The sequence below is a fragment of the Tachypleus tridentatus genome, chromosome 1 (assembly GCF_004210375.1).
Source record: "Tachypleus tridentatus isolate NWPU-2018 chromosome 1, ASM421037v1, whole genome shotgun sequence".
NCBI lineage: Eukaryota > Metazoa > Arthropoda > Merostomata > Xiphosura > Limulidae > Tachypleus > Tachypleus tridentatus.
Genome location: NC_134825.1, coordinates 58678356 through 58703457, shown reverse-complemented (window position 1 = coordinate 58703457; position 25102 = coordinate 58678356). Strand labels below are relative to the sequence as shown.

Genomic DNA, 25102 nt, shown 5'->3' with positions numbered 1-25102 from the left:
AGCTTTCGTTTGCTAAATCGTTAATACATTCTAGGGTAACAAGTTTCTTTTCAATGCTTTCTTACCTTTTGTGCATTACAGACCTGTACTTGACGACAGACCTGGAAGAAATTCGCTAAAAATGCAATGTGAACAGTTTTTCAAAGTTTCATAGGTAACACCATGTTATCTTGAGCACACATCACCCAATGATACCAAGGTTCGCAAGATGAAACTTTTAATGTGCGAGACCGGATGTTAAAAATGTGGATAGCCCAACTAATAATATGGAGTGATAGTAATTTTCAGAAGGTCATTTATTAAAAGGAGTTCAACGTTATCATTTGTTTAAAAGAACAGGCAATAATTTTAAAGAACGAGTTGAAATACACGGGCAGGGTATTTGTGCTACACAGAGTTCAACTCAGGCTTCACGGATCAAGAAAGTGGACGTAATATGTAAGCAGGTTTATGTTCGATCGCAGCGTAAGTCTACGAGTGCATTTGCCGCCTCCTATCGCGCGTTCTCGTACCTTGAAGCCGACACGCGTGCGCTTATTTCCTGCGGGGATGCCGAGTCCCGCTGGGACTCTGTCTTCGTGACGTAGCGTAGGCCTCGAACCGGAGCCCCGTTTATATGAAAATACCACCCTGCACTGCTCCGCATTTAGTCATCTTCAATGCCAGGCTACGGCTGTTGTTACCAAATCCATTCTGGTTCCTGCAATTCTTGGTGGATAGAAAGAAGTAATAGTTCTTAGAAAACTAAGGCAATTAAAGGATTACGACTCTGTGCTGTGAACTGAGCAATCTGGTCGCCACAATACGCTGTTTTGGTTTTCAAGCTTTTACCGTGAAATATCAGAACGTCAATCCCCACCACAAACCATCATGTCTCGGCGAAAACAGGCTAAACCACGCGCGCTCAAACGTAAGTAAATTGTATGCACAGGGAATGTTAACTGTGTGAGGGATTTAGTCAGCAGTACACCTTTATGAAGGATAAAATTTTATGAAGGATAAAACTTCCATACACACTCACACGCATATTTTTATGTGTGGTATTACTGAATGAGGCGTAAGTGTTATATATTTGAATTGTGTTCGCCTTGCACACTCAGGAAAACGTGTGAAGTATAATTGTGTTTAATGAACTGTTTCGTTGTTAACGTGAAATTTATATTGTTATTCTTGACTTTTCTGTATTATAACACTTCATTCATCCGAATATTCTTACTATTTGATCGAATATTTTTGATCATCGTATCGTTCTGATCAAAATGTGATACTCGTCATAACACTTAGAAGCAAGCGTAATATTCATTTTAACTGTTCGAGATCTTTATGTGATGTTTATCATAACTGTTTAGGCAAAACGTTATAATCGTTGTAATTGTATGTTCGAAATATAATATTCATCACGACCGTTTACAGCCATTATATAGACTAACCTTTAAGTTATATGTCACTAGCAGTTGATTTTAAGTATAATTTAGTATAGTTGGTACATTATTAATTTCATTGTCTGATGAAGATGGGGTATGACCACAGAACAATCAAGCAATACTGTACACTAAAATTTTACTATGGAAACTGTCGAATGAAGTGTTTCAACCCAACCCCATGTGACAGTTGTCACAAGCATTAGCTGGAAATAAAGAATAGTATTTTGAGCTTTTATTTCTAAAATTATCTACCGTCGTCCTAGGAATTGGAAATGTTGACCGTACAGTGAGAAAAAGTGTAAAGTCTGTTGAAAGGTAAACCTTCAGGCTATTCTCTTCACTAGCTAGAAATTGAGTAGGCGTAGTGTCGCTGTAATCGATGTCATACCAGATAACAGCATTTAAGAAAGGGCGGAGACAAGATAAAAACATGTATATACCCCACAATAATATGAGGCTGTTGTCACCACGTCTTTAGCAAAAACTGTTAACCAAAATTTATATCACCCCTTTTCTCTCATAATGAATTGCATTATCTTCCTGGTAGAGAAACCAGCCAATAGGTATGAGGGAAGTGATGAATTGGTGATGAGGGGAGGGTGGTTGATAAAGGTTTGTTTGTTTGTTTTTGAATTTCGCACAAAGATACTCGAGGGCTATCTGTGCTAGCTGTCCCTAATTTAGCAGTGTAAGACTAGAGGAAAGGCAGCTAGTCATCACCACCCACCGCCAACTCTTGGGCTACTCTTTTACCAACGAATAGTGGGATTGACTGTCACATTATAACGACCCCACGGCTGAAAGGGCGAGCATATTTGGCGCGACGGGGATGCGAACCCGCGAACCTCAGATTACGAGTCTAACGTCTTAACACACCTGACCATGACGAACCTAAGGCAATTCAACATCTTACGTAAAGTGAAAATGGCAATTTAAATCACAACAAGTTTGTCACTTTGTCATCTCGAAAATACGATGTACTACAGAAATTAAAACATACCGGCCATTTATACTTTATAGAGTAAGTACTGTTTTAGTGAACATGTATTGTTTATATATGGGTGTTGTTTTTACTGCTTGTTTTTACTCAAATAGAGTTTATATCCAAAATGGTCTTGCATGGTCTGGTGGTTCGTGCACACAACTCGCGATTCTCTTACGCCCTTTCAGCCGTGGGGGCATAATACTGTGATTTTCAATCCTACTATTCGTTGCTGAAGAACAGCCCAAAAGTTAGCAGTGAATGGTATTAACTGCTTTATTTTTAGTTTATCACTTGAAAATTAGGGATAGCTAGAACATATAGCCCTCGAGTGGCTTTGTGCGAAATTCAACCAATCAGCAAATATTCATTCCATTACAGTGTTCACCAATAATAATCACCACCGTCGTTCTCAAAACAGTAAACGTTTCTATTTAAAATAAGTTGATCAGAACATTGTAATTTTGTTTTAAAGCCTTCACTATTCTGCGCTGTTTCAGACAATATGAATATATTTTACATAAAAATACAGATAAACGTAATAGGGTTTTCCTAAGGCTTCTTCCTTGATGTTAGGTTAAAACAAGAAGAAAAAAAAAGCCATTAAAGTCATGGTTCTGATTTAATGATATCCGAATAATAACTTACAATAATAAAAAACAAAACAAAAACAGTTTAAGTCGTTGTAGATTTGTGTATTTTCATTCACTTCCGGGCAAAATAACTACAACCTAATGTTCCAGAAAATCACCCAACATTTTAAACACTTTTTTTTTATGATGAAGACACTACTCTTTACAAGTGATCAAGCTACTAAGTATAATTTTTTGTACGTTTATAATCACTTTGTAACGACCCCTGGTAGTAGATTATTTCAAATTGTCTGTACTACCAACTTTTTTCACTAAAGCATATTTCATTTCATTTTTTTTTTTTTTGCTTCTATTAGAATTGTTAATTTGTAAAGTAAACGTAATGACTTTGGTGGAGGGTGCAGGGTAGCAAGGATTTCAACCATTCAAGACACCTGGCGGGGATAATAATGTTAAGGTTACCATGCACAACATTTCTGTGTTTTACCGTATATATATTTTAGGATTTGCTCCATTTGATATTTTAAATTGTCACATTTTTTGTGTTTCATATCATGGTTCACGGTAATCGCCATTGAATTACCTTGTTCAGGTTTCGCATGCATTCATCAGGTATGTTTTTGCTTTCTTCTCCTGTGTAATGACATTTTATAGCAAAAATATCCTATATTAAGGAAAGGTTGAAACTTACAATAAAGCTTTCATAGCTTGGCATATTACGAAATTTATAAATTCATTGACTCTGCACATCTAGTGACCATGGGCCTATTTCAACTGTGACCACAGTAAAAAATGCGTTTACTTTTGGAAGGAAAAAAGAAACATTTGATACGCGGATAAAATAAAGCAACATAAATTATAATGTCTGGAATGTACATTTTACTTATAATTATCATGATATAAAAGTAAATTAGTGTAAGCGTTCAAGCGTTGTAATAATTTGTTGAGATCAGTATTAGCCTCAAAAAAAGAGAAAAACAACTCAAATTATTTTATTTCTATTAATGCAACCACGTTTGATTCATGCCTGGCTAACTATCAACATTTTGTATTATTTATAATGCAAAACAAACGTCAATAAAAATCAATTTCTCATGCCTTCGCTTAAGTTAAACAAATCATGAATTATACCTTGTGGTCCTTTTAACTTTCAATCCAGCAGTTTCTTGTCATTTAAATGTCTGAAATTAAACTCGGTTATACATGGTATTGTATGTATAGGAGCTACATAAATACACTACAAAATGTGAATTCATTATTCCTCAGGTAATTCGGAGGTAGATTATTTCTTTATTAAATGAATGACCGTACGTAATTCATCCATACCTTCCTTAATAATTAGTTTAGTCAATTAAAGATTACTCGGAGTACATACAATGAAACTAAAGTAAAAGTTGAAATTAATTCAGTTTAATCGGCATCACAGAGTTGTGGCTTTTTGATATACGTAAGAAATATTTTATTGGGCGTTTCGTATGTATTACCAACTTTAACGTTGGTAAAACTTATCAAAATATTGAAACTGGCTTTTAATAAAGCAAAAGCGTTAACGGTAAGGAATTTCAATACATTTATTGACAAATTATAGAAGTCGACTTACGTTGATTAATTTTATATGATTTAAAAGAATCCATATGATTAACGCTAGAATATCACATGTTCAGATATTACCTCGTATCACCCCAGAACTAATTTAAGCGAACTGTTTGTTTTTAGATTAAAGATACACAAGAACTAGCCGTGTTTCAGTCAAATGAATAATTTCTTGTAAAGGAAATCAAGGACTATGCTTTGAATAACATTTCCTGAGTTTGAAGTCACTCACTGAAGAAAAGGCAAATACTCAAGAGCACCCATTTTCATCTCTATGACTACTCGTATCTGATCAAATAGTGAGATTTCTCAGTCACTCGTGTAGCTTGTTTATAGCGCCAAAGTGAGTTTAATGAAAACGGGACGAAAACCATGAATTCTTGGATTTACAGTCTGGGCATGATTTATGTGCCATACTCTACCCATTAATCTGTTAGAATGTTGTTCAAATCAAAGACGAATAACTTTTTTTTGTCATGATAAAAATGTGGGAAGATAAAGTTTCTAGTACGATCATTCACTTAACCTTTTTGTACAAACAATTAATAATAAGTTACAGCATAATTAAAAAAAAATCATTATCGAGTTGCTTGCGGTCTGGTAACCCTGGTGGTTAGGGCACTTGATTCCCATTTTGTAAGTCGTGGGGTCGAATTCCTTTACCGAATATTCTCGCCCTTTAAGGCGTGGGGGCGTTGTAATTTTACGGTCAATCCCACTTTTATGTATAAGTAAAAAGTATTTCAAGGAATAGTGACAGGAAAGTTAACTAGCTGTCTTCTCTTTCATCTATCACTTTCAAATAGGGGCGGCCAGCGCAGATGCCTGCAGGTAACTTTGTGTGAAAATCAAAAAAACAAACACGTTCTCGATTCAGCTAATATCGATATCTTATAAATAAATAGTGTTGTGTTATAAAAGATAAAATAAATATCTCGTAATGCACATAGTAGTAGGCCTCGTTTAACGTATTTTAAAGCCGGTGGGTAAGTGCAAACCCGTAACCAACTTTTAATCAATTGTTATTTTATCTTTTCTTATCAGGAAACTTTGGAAGAAACATTAAAGCCACATATTAAAACAGGACAACTACTCATTGTAAATAAATAACAAATATACAATAAATATTCGACGAGATTCATGACAGTGTGCTTGCCGAGTATTAGAAAAACCTTTGTGGAACACTGATGTATAGTGAATCGAAATGTATCTTCAAGATTTCGTACAAGTCTAACAATTTTTCATTCCTTCACCTTATTTATAAAGTTGCGTCTTACAGAAAGTTTTCAATTAGAATACTGACGAAAATCAACTTTATAATATCAAAGTTAGATACAAACTTAGATATAAGTATAGTGAGATTGTAAAATGTAGTCATTTCAGAAGCGATAGTTTATCGCAAGTTTGTTCACGTCACTGTTTAGGAATCGTATGTTGTGTAGTTCACTAGTTGTGAACTGGCGATTGTTGTAATATTGCGTCATGTTTCTAGAACCTTCTAAATTTTCTAGTTGTTTTAACTGAGTATTATTGCATCATAATATCTCGTAGTGTGTAGAATGCTCCAGGATTTTGTCAAGCTATAAATATGTGTCCAAAAATGTAGTTCAAGTTAGTTAGTTATCACTAGATTGCGTGTTTAGTCATAAAGAGTGTATAGTAACAATTTATAAAATGCAGTTATCACAGATTGTATTGTAATAATAGAGTATAAAAGAAATAATTTGTTCTATTACTTGTATTCTAAAGTTACTGAATCAGTCTGTGTGGACTTTGACGAAAAAAGAGACACTTATTTAAAGCTCTGGATACAACTGTAATAACCAACAATGTAGCAAACATCTGTATATGCGTGTGACTTGTTTTAACATATTACTTTAAAACAAATGGACTCTGTGTTGTTTGCTTATTGTTGATGTTTATCGTCAAAAAGTCACAGACACCTACTGTAAATCTTAGTTTGTTTGGAAGTTTGTGTTAAGTTACATGATGCTATCTGTGCTAGCCATCCTCAATTTAGCAGTGAAAGACTAGAGGAAAGGCAGTTAGTTATCACAACCCACCGCTAACTCTTGAACTACTCTTTTACCAATGAGTAGTAGGCTTAACTGTCATGTTGTAACGTCCATCACGGCAGAAAGGGTGAACATGTTTGGTGGAAGGGGAATTCGAACCACGACTCTCAGACTGCAAGCCGAGGACCCTAACTATTTGGTCATGCTGGTCCATACCATACTGTAAAAAATTAGACCCATACATAAAATCTGACAGTAATAAATATCACGATCACTGTTCTCACTTTACTATCATTTATCATACTGCAGAATGGTTGTAATGTTCTACGTTTTGGGTAAGCATGGTTAAAATGTGAATCTGAATGTTCATGGTTCAGAGCCTATTACCACAAAAGTGCTCTTCGCATTTTGAATACATCGGTACTTTATAAGAGTGATAATCATATCTCACTATTTTATTTGACAAAAATAGCCAAAGGAATCGGTGGCAAGTGTGTTGACTATCTGCTTTTTTTTTTTTAATCTATCTATTTAAATAGGTTTCCGTGTAGCTTTGTGCGAAAACCTGGGAACAAAACAGAATGTGCATTACTGGCATAGATGTGTAGATAGGTATTCATGTGTGTGTGTAAGCTATAATTATATTTCTATTAATGGAGTAAATCGTGCATTTATCTTTACATTTACTGAAACAAAATTATCGTTAACCTATGGAAACCATTCGGTGAATATGAGCCCTTTTCTTTTATAAATTAACCTTCTGCAATAGTAGTGTTTTAAGTAGATACGAGAAAGACATAAGGTTTTACATTGACTTTCTTGTTACAACTGAAGTGTTTGTTTTGGTTGAGTGATGCATAGATTTATAGATTTAATCTTTAACTGGTTTAGTTAGTGTGGTTTCTATAATTTAATATATAGTTCAACAATAAAATACAAAATTAGTAAAAAAAGTTTTTAAATTTACCATTGTCTATGGGACGGTAATTATCTATTATAACACAACAGCAACGTATTCCAAATGTTTGTGCATATTTAGAAAATAATACTAACTGTTATATATAAATGTATAAAACAGTAGCATATTAAAGCCTAAAACATCTCTTTTTTTTCTCTTACATCAGACGTTTTTCCGTGAAGATATATATATATACCATTGTTTTCAATGACTATCACCTCTAAGACCTATAATATATATTTTTGATACCAGTTGTATCGACAGTGATAAAAATTAACTGTTATTATCTATGTGGCGTCTTCTTAACCTCAGACACTAGAGGACAACTCGTATTCATCTGTAGTTGGTTTGCACATCTGCTTTAGGCAACCCCTGTAAGATAGGCATCTCCTTTACTACAACCGAGTGCTTTATTTAAAGTTGCATGTTATCTGGTGGTTATACTTCTCTTAGGCATGATAATATGAATGAACATTACGAAGTTGTTAGGAAATGAGCAGTCGAAGAAAGAAACTATTGTACGTATAGTTAAGTGTATTCACTTCCAGTTTGGTCATGGATAGTTTTCCAATATTATATCATCGATGCAAATACGGATGTAGCGATGTAAAACGAGTCAGTTAGTGTATGCGTTTATTACCGGGTTAATCATGGACATTTTTTGGGTGCAGATATGTTTCTAAAAATAAAAAAGAACGTTCTTATTACTTAAATTTATTATTTGATCTTGTGGTTGTTTGTTTTTGAATTTCGCACAAAGCTACACGAAGCCTACCTGTGCTAGCCGTCCCTAATTTAGCAGTGTAAGACCAGAAGGAAGGCAACTAGTCATCATCACCCACCACCAACTCTTGGGCTACTCTTTCACCAATGAATAATGGGATTGACCGTCACATTATAACGCCCCCACGGCTGAAAGGAAAAGCATGTTTGGGGCGACGGGGATGCGAACACGCGACCCTCAAATTACGAGTCGCACGCCTTTGCACGCTTGGCCATGCCGGGCCTTATGTTGTGAACAACATAGACGCAGAAAATACTATATAATTACCCCTCACATGACCTGTCCAATGTGAATACAGGTAAATGTGTTTTCTCTGTACAGGTCACGCCGCGGTTATTTAAAGGTTAGCAGTTAATGCTGCTAGGGAAGCATATTTTCACGTGGTTAGGTGGTTTAGTTACATAGTGGTTGAATGCGAACATTATTATGAAAACCACTATTACGAAACCATATTAAGCCTTTCGCTCAAAATTCTTATCTTAATGTTATTGATTGACTAATTGAGTGGTGTGAAGAGAAACTAACCGCACCTGGTTTTCCTTAAACCAAAATAACTATCAAGGTTTTGTGTTGAACTGCGTTGCTAGGGGAGCTAGTACAATCTTTTTATTATATAACTAGTGTAATGGCTTTAAAACGAACATTAAAACATATATTATTAATTAGGTGCAGTATAACTAGTTTCTTTCTTATGTATGTTACCCTTTCTCTTTATCCCATTCAATTTACAACTCAAATCCATCTTAATTTCTAATAAATGTTCCCATCTCAGTGATGTCGAGAAAACCCACTTGTAGAATAATATATATATGCAAAAACGGCTTGTTTGGGTTGAGAAAATATTTTACGTGGAAGAGCGAACAACGATTCGACCTTCTTCGGTCATCGTCAGGTTCACAAAGAAAGAACCTGCATATATAATGTTCCCATCTGCACACGATGAATAAAAGAAACGAGTTTAAATTAGCATGATTGCTTGAGTCTTTGTTTGTTTTCAAAAATATATGTTTCAGTTTAAGTTTTCCAGTAGAAATATAACAACTTACACCTTTGCAGCAGTAAGTACTCTGACTGACGAATGCTGTTTTGTTAACTTGTCAGCAGCTAGCCTAAAATAATATAGTCATTATAGAAATCAGTTTAACGAAATGAAATGAGATTTTATTTCTGCTTGTAGTGACCTATGCTTGTGGATGTTTATCAGAATCATTAGATTTATACATGCATGCAATACATAATATTTTCATTTTACTTCCTACATTACTAGCTTATTTCATCAAGCAACAGGAAAATGAAACATGCATTCATGCTATTCCATAATAAGATATGCCGACCATGTTGCCGGGCAGTGCCTATAAACTACTGGGTGATGACACTGTTTGAAAAACTGGTTGCTTGTCATCAAAACCATCGTCATCAAACACTAGATAGCTTATGGAAAGTGTTTTGGGAGGAGTGTTGTGCTTTGGATACAGCAGGCTTACGACAAAGCCTTTTGTAATGACAACTAGGCTAGGTCTATTGGCAAAATGCGCGGTCGTCAGAGAGAGCATAACCAGACGATACGGCATGTTCCAAATGACGTGATGGGGTATCACGATCATTTTAATATAATGTATTTAACCTCTATATTACTGTGCAGTGAAGTTTAACACGGTAAAGACACTATTAGTTCCCTTATAAATTTATTTGACATCAAGCACGAGATTTATTTGTGGGTGTGTGTGTACAAATAAATATATACAGCTGATTAACTGTCCATTGCTGCGTTATTTGACAAAAACGTATTTTATAAAACATAGTTTTAAAAATGTTTAAACAGCTCGTTGCATAAGTTACTTACATTTTGAGAATAATTGGCTAATTTTGATATTTATCTTCTAATCTTATTCTACATATTGTACAAGCTGAATGACCATCATACGATTTTAAATAATTATTAATTTTTCCTTTCAAAATTATATCTAAAATGTTTTATGAACGTGTTTTCTGAAAATTATTTGTAACTACTAACAATACATATAAAGAGAATGACAATCTTGTTTCTGGTGTTTCACGAAAACAACATTTTAATGCATATTTATTCGTCTCTTTTAACAACTGCTAAATTAGCATTTTGACATCTGTACATTTTAAAGCTATAATCAAATATTATTCCTAATATTCCTAATAGATTGAAACGCGAACATATTGACTCTCAAAGACGTGTTTTTACTTGGTCAAGTGTATGTGTTGTGTTCTTTGTTTTGATTTTATGAACCTACTGAGCTGAAAAAGCGTGTTCTCATTTGAACATTTTCAAAATTGAAATGTGCTGCAGGTAAAACATATGAGTTTTTATAGAGTTTTAGCTGAGGGTTCCGATTGAATAAAATTGAAGATTTTGCGTCTCTTCAACAACTAAGCAAACATTATAGGAAATTTTATTCAATGATTACTATTTTCATGTGTCAGCAATACCAAGTATTGGGTGCATGTATACCCGAACAAAGTATAGGACGCATGTATACCAGATTCGATTTTATTTTCCCAATCTCATCAACCTACTCTCACTACCCCTATATACAACCAATTAATACACATCCCCAGAAACAAATTACCAACCATTATAGAATTCTGTACCACCAAAACTGTCTTTATGTTCAATAATCAAAACTATCCACAAATAAATGCCTTAAATATGGGGAATCCCGTGTAACTAGTTCTAGCCAACACTTTCATGACATAGATTGAATCTCAAGTGATCAGTTCAACCTTTCACCTACCTACCAGTATACTGGTACAGATGTGTTAACGGTACAACTGCGAGATTCACGTCTACAAAACACACACTTAGTTTTTTCAATGGCGTTAACTCCATACACCCCAACATTAAGATCACTTGTGAACACAAAAAACTAACCAAATAGCATTTCTCAACCTCAAAATCACAAGAACCGATACACAATTCACAACATAAATTCACAGAAAAATCACCCATACTAGGACTCAGCACATGAAACAAAACAAAAACTCAACATATTAAGAAACCAAATAAACACAGCCATAAAACTGTGTTCATCTGATGAAATTAATGATGAAATCAACACAAGAAACACACTTCATCAACATTAACAAATTTCCTCCAAAAACCGTTGAAAAAATTGTACACACATACCTAGATCAACAACAAATAAACAATAACAACTTTCAAGAAACAACAAACTGCAAAACTTTACGAAACCTCGTACACTGTTGCATACTTACCACATATTCCTGATATCAACGAAAATGTAACCAACATTTGGAAAAAAGTTGCAACAAAACATAACATTCCAGTAAACACTAAATTTATTCAAAAATCAGGTACAAAAACTAAATTCCATATAATGCAACAACTGCCACGACTTCTATATTGAAGAAACAAGCAGAAAAATGGAAACCAGATTCAAAAACCACACACAAAACAACACCTTCACACGTTTTTAAACACTGAAAATCTAATAAATACAAGATAACAATAGAAAACACCCAGATACTAAGTAGGGAACAAATATACACAGACGTAAAATCAAAGAAGCATTATTTATACAGCAACTCAATCCAAAATTGAACCAATATAAAGGAACACCTTTATACTTATACTAATTAATAATCTAATATCTAATTGTAACGCCCACTACAATCCCGTATCTGTTTACACTCACGTCCCTAAGACATATGTCCAGCAACGTCCAGTTGCAAACTTTCTTTGTTAACCTGAAGATGACCTAAGAAGATCAAAACATTGTTCTGTACTTTATTTTAATGAAAGGTTTACTACCCATACCAGCCATCTTGATAATACAACCTCCTCTCAAATCTAATTATATGCCCAAATTAGCGCATCCTCTGTTTTATGTGTGTATGTCTGTATATACATGATGATGATGATGATGATGCTACGATGGCTGGAAGAAGTTTAAAAAGACTGAGGTGCTTTCGTCGTTTCGTACAAATTACATGTTGATCTGTACCGCAACGGCAGAGATATTGGTGTGACACACGGATGTCCTTTCATCTTTGTGTCTTTATATAGTAGATAACGATTTATGTTTACTTTAGTACGTCAGTTCCTTTAACAATATTTTAGTTTATAAAATAATTTCACAACCGTATTCGTGTACGTGCTCTTATATTTTTTACTTACACATTTTGTGCATGTACTCTGTAACTTGAGTACATGTTTTGCGTGTATAGTTCTTGAATTTTTTTTTCAAATCAAGATCCTCAAATCTAAAGGTGAAGGTGACTTTTTTACGTAAAGAACTAGAAATAACAGTGGAGGAAATATACTGAAAGAATTTTGTTTGTTTGTGTTGGAATTTCGCACAAAGCTACTCAAGGGCTATCTGTGCTAGCCGTCCCTAATTTAGCAGTGTAAGACTAGAGGGAAGGCAGCTAGTCATCACCACCCACCGCCAACTTTTGGGTTACTCTTTTACTAACGAATAGTAGGATTGACCGTCACATTATAACGCTCCAAACGCGAGCATGTTTGGCGCGACTCGGGCGCGAACCCGCGACCCTCAGATTACGAAGCGCACGTCTTAACGTGCTAGGCCATGCCAGGCCCTACTGAAAGAAAGCCAAACTAGTAAAACGGAACAAACTGATAATTCCGGAGGAGGAAAAATAATATTTGAATTTTAAATCAGCAGAACTTTATTTCTTAACCTGTCCTCGAATTATGCACTCTTCTATTTTTTTTCTTTAATGTATGAAATATTCCATTTTATTGTTGAATTCCGCGTAAAGCTTCTTGAGAGCTACATGAGCTAGCCGTTCTTAATACAGCAGTAAAAGACTGAAGGGAAGACAGCTAGTCAACTTTTGGTCTACACTTTACCAACGTATAAAAGGATTGTATGTACATTATAACGCTTTTACTGCTTCAAATGTGAGCATGTTTGGCGATGAATGTCATTCCCACGACTTAAAAATTGCGAGCTGAACATCAGGCTAAGCCATGCTTTATTCAAGTTTACGTGATGAAAACATATTTTATTGAACATGCACAGAGATAAAAACAGCTCATTTCACAATTTGAATAGTCGGTTTCATGCAATAAGCTTCGAATATATTTCAGTAAATTAATTACAAGTAAAAAAGTATATGAATTCAGTTATGTGTTCTTACTTTCTTCACCAATTTCTCATGAAAGAACATTATTTTCATATTTAGAGAATCCAGTAAGAATCCAGTTTTTGTCAATTCATAAAGAACAATTCATAAGGGTTAAAATAATTTGCATATACTTTGTTTTTGTTTAATATTCCTTAACATAGAACAGAAGAACTACAGTCTAGTACTTTGCAGAATAAAATAGTGGTTTAAAGTGGTGTGGGAATCTTGGTGATCTGAGTTATTCTGCTATAGCATACCGTAACAACAGGTCCTTGTGGTTAAGGCACTCGACTCGTAATCCGAGGATTGCAGGTTCCAATCCCCTTCACGCCAAACATGCTCGCTCTTTCAGCCGTGAGGGCGTTGTAATGTGCTGTCAATCCCCTATTCGTTGGTGAAAGAGTAGCCCAAGAGTTGGCGGTGGGTGGTGATGACTAGCTGCCTTCCCTCTAGCCTTACACTGCTAAATTAGGGACAGCTAGCGCAGATAGCCCTCGTGTAGCTTCGCGGGAAATTCAAAACAAACCAAGCCTTCTCAGAAAGGTAGATTAAGACGAAATTGACAGGAGATCGATCACATTAGTCGTGATCTATGAGCCATTAGCTGATCTCAGTGAAACTATATGCTTCTTTATTATTTTGTAACTAACATGATACTTAGCTGCATTTGTGGAATAGCAACAATTAAACACTGATAGTTTGTGACGATTTGAAATCCTTCTTAAATTTTGTTCCATCTTCATTTTGTTTTGGCCTTTGGTATGAAAATAGCAAAGTAATTGTTTTTAACATCTGTTGTTGTTGCTGGTTATTAACTACAAAGCTACAGAAAGGACTATCTGTGATCTGTCTATCACGAGTTATGAAACTAGGTTTCTTAGCAGTATAAATCCGTAGACATATTGCTGTATCACTACGATGCTTTAACTTATGTAATTTGCCTTTCACGTTATTCATTACTAGAAATAAGCTATCAGTGAAAAAGAAGGTGTTTCTGTAATCTGAATAGTACATTATGGTGTAGAAGCTGTGTAAAAGAATGAAATAACATCAAGTGTCTTTCGGTGCTTTGTAAATGTAATTTCCAAAAACTAAATTGATTTTTGCGCATTTTAGCATATTTTGTATCTAAAGATACGAACATTATTTCAGTTTATCAATAAAAAACTGGTATTTTAGTATTCTTTATACGGCTTCAAAATTTCTATATTTGTTTTTTCTTCTTCTGTAGTTTCTTAACGAAAACATTTTCGTATAAGAGCATGTGACACTTTAGGATTCTCCAGTAAAAACGATTTTTAACAGTTGTTTCGTCAAATAAAGCAGTGACCAATGAATATGTTTCTGACGTTCCATGATTCCTTCTGCTTTGAGAGAACAATAAAACGATAAAAAATACTGCTAATATCACCTTCACTTAATCCGTTTGATACGCTACTCATAAGTACGCTTGTAGCATTGTTGGTAGAGTTTCATTGTATTTTAATCGTGTTTGAGTTTTAATGTACGTAAATTTTGAAAACATCAACCTAATTTTCGATAGATTGCTTAAGCAAAGTTTCATGGTGAATAATGTGGAATAGACGGCAGCTGTCTGTCTTCTGTTTTTTGTCTTCAGATCCATATGAATACGAAACACTTTCAAAATGTCGTGCTCTACACTTGTGTTTTTACACCAGACAATTGCCGCTCATTTCAGTTTATTCTACCTTATCATTCATATATCTAATTGTGTGTTTTATCTAATTTTATAAAATTACAATTTCTGTTAGAAGTTAAATGCCTCAAAAGTATAAATTATCATATTACATTTATTACTTGTGGATGTTTTTTTTTTTACTTTATTGTATTCATTTTTTGTATTATTGCTTCCGATACCATTTACTCAGATAGTTACTTTAGATTTGTTTTTTTATAGTCGTTAGCAATCATATATAACCTTGTTACTAAATAAAACATTACCTTATCTATATAGCTCTCTATTTAATTACTAAAATTCTCGAGGGCGAACTAATTGAATAGGTATCTCTAAATATAGGTGACGAAGTGGGCGAAGAGTTTGACGACGAAAGCCCCGAAGAGGACGAATCGCTCTTAGCTCCCCTCTCCGGCAGCGAGAAGAACTTCACTGACCACATAATTACAGGTTAGTATACATCAGGTGCTTAGTTGTTGGTGGTTCATGATGATTAAGTTATTAAAAGTGAATTTGCATAATTGACTATGTAATGGTAATGCCTTTAAGGCAACACTTGTAATTGCTATGTTGGATCTACTGTTTTAAGCTTGTTTTCATCAGGAGGACATGCGGGTTAGAATGTCTATACGGGAGCTCTTTACCCTCTGTTGTTTTACTGAGGCTAACAATACTTGATTCAAACTCATTAGTCAATATAACTGAAAATAGCTGCATGTTTACACTTCACTGTGTTCTGATGAACAACAGTAGTGTGTTCTCTACGCAATTATTTAATAAACTGAGCACAGAGACATAATTTCATTTTAAATCCTTGCCAAACTTTGATGGTGATTGCTAAAGATAGGGTAGCGAGTTGAATAGAATAAAACTGAAAAGTTTCTGTTGATTGTTATTTTAGGTTTTCGTGAAGTAGCTTCAGTTGGAAGTCTGCTCACTGCCTTTTTCAGAAATCTTTCATGCCGTCCGTTTTCATGTTATTCTGACTGCTCTCAACAATAGGCGAATACGCAGCATTGAAAACAATGCCAAAATCTTTACCTTTTCATCTATTGACTTTTAAACTGAGCACTCGACTCATCGAAAATTAGTGTTGCTATTGTGAACGACATTATGTTTCCGGTATATTTAATGATACTCTCTGCATGTTAAAATTTGGAAATAGATAGGAAAGTTGTCGAGTTTATCGCGTTGTATAAAAACGGTGAAACGCAGGCAAACGAAGCTCCAAAAAGAAAAAAAAAAAAAGAACTGAATAAACTGTTTATTAAATGACTGATAAAACGTATTTTACAAATAGCCCAAAATAACGTCCACGCTGATTTTTGGGGCGTAGAATATGTATAATATGAAGTTAAATATACCTTTAAAAGCATTAATAGAATTTATTTATTTATGTAGAAATAGGAAATATCGTTATCTCATTGTTTTATTGGAAACGTTTCTTTGTAAGTTTCATATTCTAACACATTTAGGTGTTAATTAAATCATTTAATATACATCCTCCTCAAAAAATATTCATCGAATGACTACAATTATTGAAACTGTTAAGATGTATTTCGGTTAGTAATAAGAAACACGAAAAATCTATAATTACACTATTTGATATATGACTTGAAGTTTGAATAGCCAACATGCAAATTGTATCTCAGAACGACTGGTATGGGTATTAACACTTTTATTGTTAAGCAGAGAACAACGTTTCGACCTTCCTAAATTATCTTCTGGTTAACAAAGAGAGATAATTTGGAACTGACCGTTGCTGGACACATGTCTTAGGGATGAGAGTATAAAGGGGTACGGGATTGTAGGGGGCGTTGAAGTTAGATATTTGGTTAATAATTAGTATAGGTATAAAGGTGTTTCTTTATATTGGTTTAATTTTGGTTTTAGTTGCTGTATAAGTAGGGCTTCTTTAATTTTACGTTTGTTTATACTTGTTTTCCTACTTAATATCTGGGTGTTTTCCATGTGTATGTTGTGTTTATTTGATTTGCAGTGTTTGAAAACATGTGTTTTGTGTTCTTTGAATCCAATTTCCATTTTTCTTCTTATTCCTCCTATATAAAAGTCGTGGCAGTTGTTACATTGTATTTTATAAATAATGTTGGTGTTGTGTTTGTCAGTGTAGTTTTACATAGTACGGACTTTAGTTTTGTACCTGGTTTTAAATAAATTTGGTGTTTACTGGACTGTTGTGTTTTAAGTTTTTTCCAAATATTGGTTATTTTTTCTCTGGTATGGGAAACATATGGTATGTGCGCAGCAGTGTAAGGTTTGTAGTTTGTTGTATCTTGTGATTTATTGTTGTTGTTTGTTGTTGGTTTGCGTGTGTGCGTATAATTTTGTCCACGGTTGTTTCATGTGCCGAGTCCCAGGGAATGTATAATACAGCATGGGTGATTTTTCTGTGGATTTCTCTTTTGAGTTGTGTATCGGTTATAGTGAGATTGAGGTTAAGAACTGCTATTTGGTTAGTTTTTTTTTAATTATACAAATGTAGACAGTTTTATCAACCAATAGTTGAACTGCAAGTTGCTTTGCTTTGTAACAAAGTTTCAAATTCTCAAAACTTTAATAATACATATTATCTTTTTCTTTGTATTTCGTTCGGAACCATTTTCTATAAGACATGGCATCAAAGTTATAGACTACTATAACTTAGAGTATCTTGCAATATTCGACACAGCAGGCACTCGCACGAAACTATCACGCTTTCATTGTTTCCGTTGTATTTAACTAGGTGGTATATTATGTTAATTTACTTGACCACTTCAAAAGAAAATGTTTCTATGGCTTGCATTGATATTTTACAGGCCCAACGTTGACGTGATAGAAGTTCACAGTATTTTGCTAAGGATTTAATGGAATTTCTAACTAGGTTATTAAAAATAGATATGAAATCAATCAATCTTTTGATTCACTACTTGTCACAGAGTTATTCAGGTTTTGAGGGATTATACCCCTAATCAATAACTCTGAACCAGGGCAAATCGAAAAACACGATTAAGCTTCTTATAGTCTGTGTTATGCTTGTGATATTTTTTAAATAATATGTACCATACATGCTACCAACTTATTTTTTTAAATTATTCAGCAAACAAGCTGCTTGTTCATTAAACACAAACTGGTATAATTCAGTGGCAAGTGGTGAGTCGAATAGCAGATAAAACTATTTATTGTAAATATTTTAAACAACTTTTCTACTGAATAATTCAGAAGCATAAATAAGAATCTTACACATTGCTAAAATCTTACATAAATATAGGTTTACTATAGTGAACGAAAGACAACTAAAAAAACACCATATTCCAGCTAGGCTACGACAACAAAACACACAACCTACATGGTTGGAATTTAAAGCTCTACGTGATAGCTCACACTAAGTAAGTAAAACCTATTGCGTCCAGCTAAGAATTGCAGATCCAAATTTTTTTATTTTCATGCAGGTCCTCCGACGGCAAAGTAAAAATAAAAAGTGTTATTGGCGTTATTTCGAAAACGTTTTCGATTGTTTTCAATAAAACTAAAATTCCTAAAACCTTTTATTAAAACCTAATATGAGAATTACATTTATTGAAAATTTTACCCTAATATGTTTTTGTAACACATGTCGTTTTTGCCAGTATTTATACGTAAATCTCTGTGTTAATTGTTAAATATTTTCCTGCAAAATCTTACCTTTAGAACTGGCTCGGCATGGCCAGGTGGTTAAGGCACTCGACTTGTAATCCGAGGGTCGCGGGTTGGAGTCCTCGTCACACCAAACATGCTCGCCATTTCAGCCATGGGGGTGTTATGATGTGACGCTTAATCCCACTATTCGTTGGTAAAAGAGTAGCCCAAGAATTGGCGGTGGGTGGTGATGACTATCTGCCTTCCCTCTAGTCTAACACTACTAAATTAGGAACGGCTAGTTTTGCGCGAAACAAAAACAAACATTTGGAACTGATTATTCTGTTGTTGTATTTGCATGTGTGTGTTTTTCAAACAAAAGTTTATGTTAAGTGAAATGCTCTCCCCTAAAAATGATGAAATGCAAAATAAACATTTTCTAGCAAAGCTACTGTTAGTTATAGGTACTATGTGCTAATAAAAATCAACTGTTCTACCCCTAACAATACCTTAGACGAGGTAACCTAATCGTCAATATTCTCTGTACAGCTCATGAACTATTATCATGAAACACAACAATGATGCATAATAAGGATTACAAAGAATTGCACGAAACCTTGACAGAGCATTCGGTCAGAGAGCACCTTAAACAGAAAGATTCAGTTCAAAAATGCTTTAAAGCCTTTACTATTGACTGCTAAGGCTGTACAACTATATAGAAGCACGTATTTTAGACTTACAAAGAATAAAAAATCCTCTCAAAATGATCAATTTGTAATTTCTGTTCTTATTATCATTCTCTTGCGAGCCAACAAAAACAGTTCGATATCTTGCACCCAAACCATTAGTTGTATACTAAAAACGTACTACAAATATCGAAAAGTCGATTTCTTTTCTTTTTTTTTACATAAACTAAAAAAAACACATCATACTTTTAGCAAAGTTGTTATTTGTTATTAAGCGCAAAGCTACACAAAGATATATCTGTGGTCTGCCAACCACGAATATCGAAACCCGATTTCAAGCAGTATAAATCCGGAGACGTAAATGATGTTATCATTACACTTTGAAGTTAACTTTTTTGGAAGTATTTTGTGTTTTCCTTTAAAAAGCTGTACAGGCTGAAACAGGAATTACCAGCCAATAATAGATGGACATTAGATAAGTGTAACATGTAAATATTCAATGCTTTGTACACTATACAGTCGCTGTATAATACATATATTACATATAATACATATATTATATATTAAGTGAAGGAGTAGAAACATATCCAAACAAAACACATAATATTAAATTTCATTACTGTAAAAAGAAGCAAAAGTTTATTTAAAATAATAATTTAGGCACATGTTTTATTTGAAAATACTAATTTTCTATTGGTAAAATTTTATACTCGCCTATTACAGGTTGTGCCTTAGTGTAGGCATATATTTACTCATTGCTATACATTATATAGAGAGAGTTTAGTTACACGTAAGCTATAAATGATCATTATATTCTCAAAGAAATATCCATGACAATCTTCCGCTGCAGCTTAACATTTTACATCTCAAGATGATGCGATCAAATAGTCAATAGCTACAGTAAATCATCATGAACAGTATCACGTAGTTATGTTTGTTATCATTACAATGTATATAGTTAGCTACCATGTCAAGTAATCCTTTACCCATAGTTAAGCATAAAAAAGCCAGAAAACAAGATAAATAAAATATTAGGAATTTAAAAACCTACAAATAAGGATCGTAAAAACTAGAGATACAAAGTTGGAGATTCTGTAGACATCGTTTATTCAAAGTGCAAATCTCCTTTTTGACTCTGCTAAGCATAATTCTAGGTAACAGCATAGAGTCAAAATAGTAAATAATGTCCACAGTATGAGCATATAAAAAAATATATGTTAGTTCTACTTTTTCTCTTGAAGCATTAGTATCAACAATCAGTGTTACTGTTAGTTCTACTTTATCTCTTACAGCATTAGTATCAACAATCAGTGTTGCTGTTAGTTCTACGTTTTCTCTTAAAGCATTAGCATCAACAATCAGTGTTGCTGTTAGTTCTACTTTTTCTCTTAAAGCATTAGTATCAACAATCAGTGTTGCTGTTAGTTCTACTTTTTCTCTTAAATCATTAGTATCAACAATCAGTGTTGCTGTTAGTTCTACTTTTTCTCTTAAAGCATTAGTATCAACAATCAGTGTTGCTGTTAGTTCTACTTTTTCTCTCAAAGCATTAGTATCAACAATCAGTGTTGCTGTTAGTTCTACTTTTTCTCTTAAAGCATTAGTATCAACAATCAGTGTTACTGTTAGTTCTACTTTTCTCTTAAAGCATTAGTATCAACAATCAGTGTCACTGTTAGTTCTACTTTTTCTCTTAAAGCATTAGTGTCAACAATCAGTGTTGCTGTTAGTTCTACTTTTTCTCTTAAATCATTAGTGTCAACAATCAGTGTTACTGTTAGTTCTACTTTTTCTCTCAAAGCATTAGAGTCAACAATCAGTGTTACTGTAATTTCTACTTTTTCTCTTAAAGCATTAGTATCAACAATCAGTGTTGCTGTTAGTTCTACTTTTTCTCTCAAAGCATTAGTGTAAACAATCAGTGTTACTGTAATTTCTACTTTTTCTCTTAAAGCATTAGTGTCAACAATCAGTGTTGCTGTTAGTTCTACTTTTTCTCTTAAAGCATTCGTATCAACAATCAGTGTTGCTGTTAGTTCTACGTTTTCTCTCAAAGCATTAGTATCAACAATCAGTGTTGCTGTTAGTTCTACTTTTTCTCTTAAAGTATTAGTATCAACAATCAGTGAGGCTGTTAGTTCTACTTTTCTCTTAAAGCATTAGTATCAACAATCAGTGTTGCCGTTAGTTCTACTTTTTCTCTTAAAGCATTAGTATCAACAATCAGTGTTGCTGTTAGTTCTACTTTTTCTCTTAAATCATTAGTATCAACAATCAGTGTTGCTGTTAGTTCTACTTTTTCTCTTAAAGCATTAGTATCAACAATCAGTGTTGCTGTTAGTTCTACTTTTTCTCTTAAAGCATTAGTATCAACAATCAGTGTTACTGTTAGTTCTACTTTATCTCTTACAGCATTAGTATCAACAATCAGTGTTGCTGTTAGTTCTACTTTTTCTCTTAAAGCATTAGTATCAACAATCAGTGTTGCTGTTAGTTCTACTTTATCTCTTACAGCATTAGTATCAACAATCAGTGTTGCTGTTAGTTCTACGTTTTCTCTTAAAGCATTAGTATCAACAATCAGTGTTGCTGTTAGTTCTACTTTTTCTCTTAAAGCATTAGTATCAACAATCAGTGTTACTGTTAGTTCTACTTTATCTCTTAAAGCATTAGTATCAACAATCAGTGTTACTGTTAGTTCTCCTTTTTCTCTTAAAGCATTAGTGTCAACAATCAGTGTTGCTGTTAGTTCTACTTTTTCTCTTAAAGCATTAGTATCAACAATCAGTGTTGCTGTTAGTTCTACTTTTTCTCTTAAATCATTAGTATCAACAATCAGTGTTGCTGTTAGTTCTACTTTTTCTCTTAAAGCATTAGTATCAACAATCAGTGTTGCTGTTAGTTCTACTTTTTCTCTCAAAGCATTAGTATCAACAATCAGTGTTGCTGTTAGTTCTACTTTTTCTCTTAAAGCATTAGTATCAACAATCAGTGTTACTGTTAGTTCTACTTTTCTCTTAAAGCATTAGTATCAACAATCAGTGTCACTGTTAGTTCTACTTTTTCTCTTAAAGCATTAGTGTCAACAATCAGTGTTGCTGTTAGTTCTACTTTTTCTCTTAAATCATTAGTGTCAACAATCAGTGTTACTGTTAGTTCTACTTTTTCTCTCAAAGCATTAGAGTCAACAATCAGTGTTACTGTAATTTCTACTTTTTCTCTTAAAGCATTAGTATCAACAATCAGTGTTGCTGTTAGTTCTACTTTTTCTCTCAAAGCATTAGTGTAAACAATCAGTGTTACTGTAATTTCTACTTTTTCTCTTAAAGCATTAGTGTCAACAATCAGTGTTGCTGTTAGTTCTACTTTTTCTCTTAAAGCATTCGTATCAACAATCAGTGTTGCTGTTAGTTCTACGTTTTCTCTCAAAGCATTAGTATCAACAATCAGTGTTGCTGTTAGTTCTACTTTTTCTCTTAAAGTATTAGTATCAACAATCAGTGAGGCTGTTAGTTCTACTTTTCTCTTAAAGCATTAGTATCAACAATCAGTGTTGCCGTTAGTTCTACTTTTTCTCTTAAAGCATTAGTATCAACAATCAGTGTTGCTGTTAGTTCTACTTTTTCTCTTAAATCATTAGTATCAACAATCAGTGTTGCTGTTAGTTCTACTTTTTCTCTTAAAGCATTAGTATCAACAATCAGTGTTGCTGTTAGTTCTACTTTTTCTCTTAAAGCATTAGTATCAACAATCAGTGTTACTGTTAGTTCTACTTTTCTCTTAAAGCATTAGTATCAACAATCAGTGTCACTGTTAGTTCTACTTTTTCTCTTAAAGCATTAGTGTCAACAATCAGTGTTGCTGTTAGTTCTACTTTTTCTCTTAAAGCATTAGTGTCAACAATCAGTGTTGCTGTTGGTTCTACTTTTCTCTTAAATCATTAGTGTCAACAATCAGTGTTACTGTTAGTTCTACTTTTTCTCTCAAAGAATTAGAGTCAACAATCAGTGTTACTGTAATTTCTACTTTTTCTCTTAAAGCATTAGTATCAACAATCAGTGTTGCTGTTAGTTCTACTTTTTCTCTCAAAGCATTAGTATCAACAATCAGTGTTGCTGTTAGTTCTACTTTTTTCTCTTAAAGCATTAGTATCAACAATCAGTGTTACTGTTAGTTCTACTTTTTTTCTCTCAAAGCATTAGAGTCAACAATCAGTGTTACTGTAATTTCTACTTTTTTTCTCTTACAGCATTAGTATCAACAATCAGTGTTGCTGTTAGTTCTACTTTTTTTCTCTCAAAGCATTAGTATCAACAATCAGTGTTACTGTAATTTCTACTTTTTCTCTTAAAGCATTAGTATCAACAATCAGTGTTGCTGTTAGTTCTACTTTTTCTCTCAAAGCATTAGTGTCAACAATCAGTGTTACTGTAATTTCTACTTTTTCTCTCAAAGCATTAGTATCAACAATCAGTGTTACTGTAATTTCTACTTTTTCTCTTACAGCATTAGTATCAACAATCAGTGTTGCTGTTAGTTCTACTTTTTCTCTCAAAGCATTAGTGTCAACAATCAGTGTTACTGTAATTTCTACTTTTTCTCTTAAAGCATTAGTATCAACAATCAGTGTTGCTGTTAGTTCTACTTTTTCTCTTAAAGCATTAGTATCAACAATCAGTGTTGCTGTTAGTTCTACTTTTTCTCTTAAAGCATTAGTGTCAACAATCAGTGTTACTGTTAGTTCTACTTTTTCTCTTAAAGCATTAGTGTCAACAATCAGTGTTACTGTTAGTTCTACTTTTTCTCTCAAAGCATTAGAGTCAACAATCAGTGTTACTGTAATTTCTACTTTTTCTCTTAAAGCATTAGTATCAACAATCAGTGTTGCTGTTAGTTCTACTTTTTCTCTCAAAGCATTAGTGTCAACAATCAGTGTTACTGTAATTTCTACTTTTTTCTCTTAAAGCATTAGTGTCAACAATCAGTGTTGCTGTTAGTTCTACTTTTTCTCTCAAAGCATTAGTATCAACAATCAGTGTTGCTGTTAGTTCTACTTTTTCTCTTAAAGTATTAGTATCAACAATCAGTGTTACTGTTAGTTCTACTTTTCTCTTAAAGCATTAGTATCAACAATCAGTGTTGCCGTTAGTTCTACTTTTTCTCTTAAAGCATTAGTATCAACAATCAGTGTTGCTGTTAGTTCTACTTTTCTCTTAAATCATTAGTATCAACAATCAGTGTTGCTGTTAGTTCTACTTTTTTCTCTTAAAGCATTAGTATCAACAATCAGTGTTGCTGTTAGTTCTACTTTTCTCTTAAAGCATTAGTATCAACAATCAGTGTTACTGTTAGTTCTACTTTTCTCTTAAAGCATTAGTATCAACAATCAGTGTCACTGTTAGTTCTACTTTTTCTCTTAAATCATTAGTGTCAACAATCAGTGTTACTGTTAGTTCTACTTTTTCTCTCAAAGCATTAGAGTCAACAATCAGTGTTACTGTAATTTCTACTTTTTCTCTTAAAGCATTAGTATCAACAATCAGTGTTGCTGTTAGTTCTACTTTTTCTCTCAAAGCATTAGTGTCAACAATCAGTGTTACTGTAATTTCTA

The 25102-nt window shown here is 33.6% G+C and overlaps 1 protein-coding gene across 2 annotated transcripts in view; it reads left to right on the top strand.

The window, feature by feature from the left end:
• Positions 1 to 771: 771 nt before the first annotated feature.
• Positions 772 to 25102, top strand: part of LOC143249496 (zinc finger protein 423-like) — a 199075-nt gene continuing 174744 nt past the window's right edge. For both annotated transcript variants that reach the window (XM_076499439.1, XM_076499430.1), the window contains exons 1-2: positions 772 to 910; positions 15533 to 15640. In XM_076499439.1, coding sequence (XP_076355554.1) covers positions 871 to 910; positions 15533 to 15640 — 148 coding nt within the window. In that variant the 5' untranslated portion in view covers positions 772 to 870. The remainder of the gene's footprint in view (positions 911 to 15532; positions 15641 to 25102) is intronic.